The sequence below is a fragment of the Neofelis nebulosa genome, chromosome 12 (assembly GCF_028018385.1).
Source record: "Neofelis nebulosa isolate mNeoNeb1 chromosome 12, mNeoNeb1.pri, whole genome shotgun sequence".
Taxonomy (NCBI): Eukaryota; Metazoa; Chordata; class Mammalia; order Carnivora; family Felidae; genus Neofelis; species Neofelis nebulosa.
Genome location: NC_080793.1, coordinates 48,097,473 through 48,104,360, shown reverse-complemented (window position 1 = coordinate 48,104,360; position 6,888 = coordinate 48,097,473). Strand labels below are relative to the sequence as shown.

The window sequence follows — 6,888 nt, the reverse complement described above, 5'->3', positions numbered from 1 at the left end:
AGCAAATAAAAGGTATGCAAACTGGAAGGAAGATATAAAACTGTCTGTTCACAGATGACATAATCATCTATATAGAAAAATTCAAAAGGATTAAAAAAAAGCTCCTAAAATAATAAGCAATTATATAGCAAATTTGCCGGATACGAAGATATGCAAAAGGCGATTGCTTTCTTATATACCGACAATGGAAAAGTAGAATTTGAAATTGAAAACACAATATCATGTACATTAGCATACAAAAAATTAAAATACTTGGGTATAAAGTCTAACAAAGATATGTGCAAGACATATATGAACAAAACTATAAAACTCTGATGAATGAAATGAAGAACTTAATCAATGGAGAAATATTTCATGTGCTTCATAGGAAGACTCAATATTGTCAAGATGTCAGTTCTTCGCAACGATGATCCATGATTCAGTGCAATCCCAACAAATATCCAGCAGTTGTTTGTAGATATCAAGGAACTGATTCTTTTTTTTTTAATATATGAAATTTATTGTCAAATTGGTTTTCCATACAACACCCAGTGCTCATCCAAAGGTGCCCTCCTCAGTACCCCTCACCCACCCTCCCCTCCCTCCCACCCCCCATCAACCCTCAGTTTGTTCTCAGTTTTTAACAGTCTCTTATGCTTTGGCTCTCTCCCACTCTATACCTCTTTTTTTTTTTTTTTTCCTTCCCCTCCCCATGGGTTTCTGTTAAGATTCTCAGGATCGCACATAAGAGTGAAACCATATGGTGTCTGTCTTTCTCGGTCTGTATGGCTTATTTCACTTAGCATCACACTCTCCAGTTCCCATCCACGTTGCTACGAAAAGGCCATATCTCATTCTTTCTCATTGCCACATAGTATTCATTGTGTATATAAACCACAATTTCTTTATCCATTCATCAGTTGATGGACATTTAGGCTCTTTCCATAATTTGGCTATTGTTGAGAGTGCTGCTATAAACATTGGGGTACAAGTGCCCCTATGCATCAGAGTACTCCTGTATCCCTTGGATAAATTCTAGCAGTGCTATTGCTGGGTCATAGGGTAGGTCTATTTTTAATTTTCTGAGGAACTCCACACTGCTTTCCAGAGCAGCTGCACCATTTGCATTCCCACCAACAGTGCAAGAGGGTCAAGGAACTGATTCTAAAAATTTATATGGAGAGATAAAGACCCAGAATGGCCAATACAATATTGAAGAAGAACAATGTTGGAAGTAAGAAAATAAAAGAGAAAAGATAAATGAAACAACAAAAAAAGATAAATCCATGACCTAATCCTCACACTTTATACAAAAGATAACTCAGAATGAATCACAGATTTAAATGTAAAATGTAAAACTGTAAAACTTTTAGAAAAAAATAAGAGAAAACTTCAGGTTCTGGGGCTAGGCAAAGAGCTCTTAAACTTGATATCAAAAGCATTACCCATAAAAAGAAGAACTAATAAATTGGATCTCATCAAAACTTAAAACATTTGCTCTGCCAAAAACCTTGTTAAAAGTACGAAGAGAATAAGCTATGGACTGAGAAAATATTTGTAAGCCACGTATCCAAAAAAAGACTGGGACCTAGAGTATACACAGAAAAAAAGTATCTCAACAATAAGATTAACAGTCCAAATAGAAATGAGCAAAAGTCATACACAGACATTTTATTGAAGAGGATATACAGATGACAAATAAGCACATAAAAAGATGTTCAGCATTACCATCAGCCAAAAGCAAATTAAGGCCACAGTAGAATAGCTCTGCATGCCTATCCAAAAGGCTAAATTTTTTAAAAATGTTGGGAAGATACGGAGAAATTGGATCACTCATACAATGTTCATGGGAGGACAAATGCTAAGGCCACTCTGGAAAACAATTTGATATTTCATATAAAACATTCAACTACCATATATGACTCAGCAATTGCATTCTTTTTTTTTTATTATTATTATTATTTTTTGTTATTTTTTGGGACAGAGAGAGACAGAGCATGAACGGGGAGGGGCAGAGAGAAGAGGGAGACACAGAATCGGAAACAGGCTCCAGGCTCCGAGCCATCAGCCCAGAGCCTGACGCGGGCTCGAACTCACGGACCGCGAGATCGTGACCTGGCTGAAGTCGGACCGCTTAACCGACTGACGCCACCCAGGCGCCCCTCAGCAATTGGCATTCATGCTAGCATTTATCTCAGAGATATGAAAACTATATTTACACAAAAGCATTCTTAACAGTCTTATCCATAATAAACGCAAATGGGAATCAATTCCCATGTTCTTCTGTAAGTGGTGAAACTGCGGTGCATCCATACCACAATTGGAATATTAATTAGCAATCAAGAGGAACAAATTATGGCATAAGCAACAACTTGAGTGAATCTTTTTTTTTTTTTAATGTTTCTTTATTTTTGAGAGAGACAGACAGAGTGCAAAGTGGAGCAGGGGCAGAGAGAGAGGGAGACACAGAATCCGAAGCAGGCTCCAGGTTCTGAGCTGTCAGCACAGAGCCCAACATGGGGCCTGAACCATTGAACCAGCTTTGGATCATGACCTGACACGCTTAACCGATTGAGCCACCCAGGGTGGTCCAACAACTTGAGTAAATCTTAAGGGAATTATCAGAGAGAAAAAAACAGTATCAATAGGTTATATACTCCATGGATTTATTTATATAATATTCTCGATATGACAAAATTATTTAGATGGAAAACAGATTAGTGGTTACTAAGGATCAGATAGACATTGAGATTGGGGAAGGAAGGTGGTTTTTTTTTTAATTTTTTTTTTTTTAATGTTAACGTTTATTTATTTTTGAGACAAAGACAGAGCATGAACGGGGGAGGGGGCAGAGGGAGAGGGAGACACAGAACCGGAAGCAGGCTCCAGGCTCTGAGCCATCAGCCCAGAGCCCGATGAAGGGCTCGAACTCACGGACTGCAAGGTCGACCTGAGCTGAAGTCGGACGCCTAACCACTGAGCCACCCAGGCGCCCCAGGAAGGTGGTTTTTATCATAGAGGCAGCAAAAAAGATCCTTGTCATGATAGAGCTGTGTTTTGTTTTGAATATGGTGGTAGAAACACATACCTGAAACTGATAAAATCATATAAAACTACATAAACACACACACACGTACATTTAAAGCTGGTGAAATGTGAATAAGATTTATGGATTATATCATTGTCAATTTCCTGGTTGTATATTGTATCGTAGTTACCATTGGAGAAATTTACTAAAAGGTACTTGGGATATCTCTGTATTATTTCTTATAATTTTATGTGACTCTATATGTCAAAATAAATCAGTTTAATTAAATAATAGTTAAATGTAATAATTATCATATGACTGATCAATTCCACTTTTACCCATGAAAAGGATAATATATGTCCATGGAAAGATCTGTATACAATGTTCGTAATAGTATTATTGATGATCATGAAAATCGGGAATTATTGAAATACCTCAACAGATGAATGAATAAATAAATTGTGGTAAATCCATACAATGGAATTCTGTTTGGCAATAAAAACGAACAAATTACTGGTACACAAATAACATGGATGACTTTCAAAAACATGTTGAGGAGGGCGCCTGGGTGGCGCAGTCGGTTAAGCGGCCGACTTCAGCCAGGTCACGATCTCGCGGTCCGTGAGTTCGAGCCCCGCGTAGGGCTCTGTGCTGACAGCTCGGAGCCTGGAGCCTGTTCGATTCTGTGTCTCCCTCTCTCTCTGCCCCTCCCCCGTTCATGCTCTGTCTCTCTCTGTCCAAAATAAAAAAATTAAAACAAAAAAAAAAAAGTTGAAAAAAAAAAATTAAAAAAAAAAAAAAAAACATGTTGAGGAAAAGAAGCAAGATACAAGAGAGCGATTAGTCTATGAATCCGTTAGTATTCATTTCTAGAATAGGGAACGCTAATCTATGTTATCAGGAAGATCAGTGGGCCTGGGTCCCGAAGTGGAGTTTGAGCACCCCTGGTCAGAAGAGGACTTTTTGAGAAGTGATTGAAAGTCTTGTACATTATGATTATATACTGATGATTATAAAGATGTATACATTAATCAAATTGAGTATGAAATTATATGATCTAAAAATCATACATTTTATTTTTTGTGAAAGCTACCTCAGAAAGGGGTTTCTAAAGAAAACTTACATCCTTGTGAGATAAATCATATGAAGTTGCTGTACTTATTTCATGTAAAGAAAGTCTCCCAGATAAGGTGACATTTGTCCAGAGACATGACATCAATGAGAGTGAGAAAATATCTTAGTGAGAAATGTGTGCAGTAAGAACAGAAAATACACATCCCTCACCGGAGATCCAGCTTAGTGTATTCACATGTCCCTGAGGCCAGCGCGGCTGGGGTGAGACTGGTAAGAAACAAGGTCACATATGTAAGGGCAAGACAGATGGAGGCAGGGGTGGGCACATAACATTCAAAGTCATGTAGGCTGTTATTGTGAGTGAACTGGTCAGCCTTCAGACGGCAGACAGAATACATGCTCTAACTATATTTTAATGGGTTTACTTTGCCTATTTGTAAAGAATAGTGTCTGATCAGACCAGATGGGAAATTATATTTCCTGTCTTTTAAGATCTTTAATTCAGGTTTCATTTCTATGAAATGAAGTATTTGTTCAAGTCCCAGGAAATCAACTGGACACCCAAGATGTTCTCCTGTGAGTTCATTTCAGAGCCCTGTCTACTAAAATAAAATAGGCTCTCTCAAGCTTCCCTGTTCCCTTGACATTTGAGAGATAAAGGTTATTTTTATAGATATTCCAAAACCAATAAAATAAATAATTACAAAATCTTGGTATTATAAAATATCTAAGTAACTGCATCATGGTTGTAAAAATGCCCAAAGTGACTTCAAAATGATTACATATGCACACATTGGAGGGAATTTTGTTGGTGCTTTTAAAAATGATTTTTTTTTGTTTTGTGTGTGAATACAAATAGCACAGACCCAAGGACAGCCACATGGTGCCGTCAGAGAACATAAGTCACAAAACACGTGATTAACAAAACAGTATCAAGTCAATACAAACCAGTTAATTTTGCTAATGATTGCCATGCATGGTCAAAATAGACAGTGAGCTCTCTTCTGGCGTAATTAACAAGCACATGTCTACCATGGAGCGGTAGAAATTATAGTAAATAGTAAATGGGAAAAGAACAAGAAGAGTGGGAATGAGTGAGGCAGAAGAACAGGAGCAATTGCTCAGACACAGAGCCCAGCATTTAGCCCATCAGTAAACATGGAGCCTGGCAGTGTGACGGAAGAAAAATCTGCAGAAAGTAAATACCTAATGCACATGGCCAGAATCAGGTCACAGTGATCCCAAACACCTTTCTAAGAAAAAGAGTCCACTTATTGGCAACTGTTCCAGAAAAGTGTTAACCAGATGGTTATTAGAGAGTCAGTTTATATGTGTTCAGTCTGGCCTTAATACACCTCATTTTACTTCTTGGTCTTTTATGAAAAACTTGGATTCCTTCTTTGAAAAAATATTGAAACAAATAACTTTGGTGTTGTTTTCAAGAGAAAAAAATGAGTGCTTGTCTGAATTGGGTGTATTCTCTCTCTCTCTCTCTCTTTCCTTATTGACATTGATATAATGATGTGTTTGTCCATTCTGGAAAAATGTCCTTTTTCAACCAGCTTATGTCACATCATCAGTAGCAGAAAACAGCAAACTATTTCATCCATTATGAAGGTAGTAATGTTCAGCTGAAACACAAACATTTATCAACGTCCTCTGTGACTGCCTCAAAAATTGTCAAGCAAGTGCACATTCATTTAACAGGCATTTCCTCACAGCCTACTGTGGGCAGGGGATACAGGGACAGATAAAACCAAGTCTTTGTCATTAGCTTAATAATCTATTGTGGAGGATAGCTTATAAATACATAATTAAAATACTCAAAGCAGTTTAAAATTTACTGAACCCCAAGACACTTTTCTGGAACCTTCAGACAAGGTGGTTTATCTTGTCATATACCACTAGAGTACCTGGCACTCATCCTTATGTAATTGAAATTCATTCATTCATTCGTTCGTGCAATGTTATTTTGAGTGCCACTTAGCATGTGCATGACGTTGTTCAAGGTTGTGGGTGGCGTCCAGAATCATAAACAAATTCACCACCTTCATTGAGCTTATATTATGTTGTTGAAGAGAGAGAGAAACAATAAACAAATAATATAATTTTGTTTTGTTTTAAAACAAGCTCTGGTCTTCTTAAAGAAAAATTCTGCGTGATTTACTTTTCACCAGTCTGTTCTGGTGTGCTTCGACTGATACGAGACTCATCTGGATCAATAATCATCACTGTGCATGCTCTGTAGTATTTCTCACATGCTGGGCCCAATTCAGTATCATTTCTACTGTCGTGATGAACACCAGTTTTGGCCAACATGGCGTAGTTTTCTATTTCAGCTTTCCTCAAGGCTGGGCAGTTGTTGGCAAGGATGACCAGTTTCGCTTTGCCATGTCTAATCATTTTCATAGTCTGCGTGTACCCTAGCATGTACTTTCCGCTTTTCATAACGAGTTGGAGCCTAGAGTTGATGGACTCCGGTGACTTTTTCATCTTCTTTGCAGCCACCATATTCCTGCCTTTGGTGCGGGAGGGACCCAACCAAAAGCAGCTGCCACGATGGCCGGGAGAGAGAAAGGCAACAGATCACATAATCTTAAGTAATGCTAGTCATTAAGAAGAAAAGCAGGGGTTACAGTGCCTGGGTGGCTCAGTCACTTATGTGTCCAGCTCTTGATTTCTTTGGCTCAGGTCATGATCTTGGGGTTCGAGAAATCGAGCCCCATGTCGGGCTGGGTTCTGACAGTGTGGAGCCTGCTTTGGATTCTCTTTCTCTTCCTCTCTTTCTGCCCCTCCCCTGCTCATGC

General features: G+C 38.4%; 1 protein-coding gene across 1 annotated transcript; it reads right to left on the bottom strand.

Moving 5' to 3' along the window:
- Positions 1 to 6,244: 6,244 nt before the first annotated feature.
- LOC131490859 (large ribosomal subunit protein eL30-like) lies at positions 6,245 to 6,659 on the bottom strand. The gene has a single exon (XM_058693300.1). It carries the CDS (start codon positions 6,590 to 6,592, stop codon positions 6,245 to 6,247), a length of 348 nt encoding a protein of 115 aa, XP_058549283.1. The 5' UTR covers positions 6,593 to 6,659.
- Positions 6,660 to 6,888: the final 229 nt, after the last annotated feature.

Bases quoted from the DNA above. Each gene is read 5' to 3' on its own strand.
- LOC131490859 (XM_058693300.1), bottom strand. From the start codon at position 6,592: ATGGTGGCTGCAAAGAAGATGAAAAAGTCACCGGAGTCCATCAACTCT.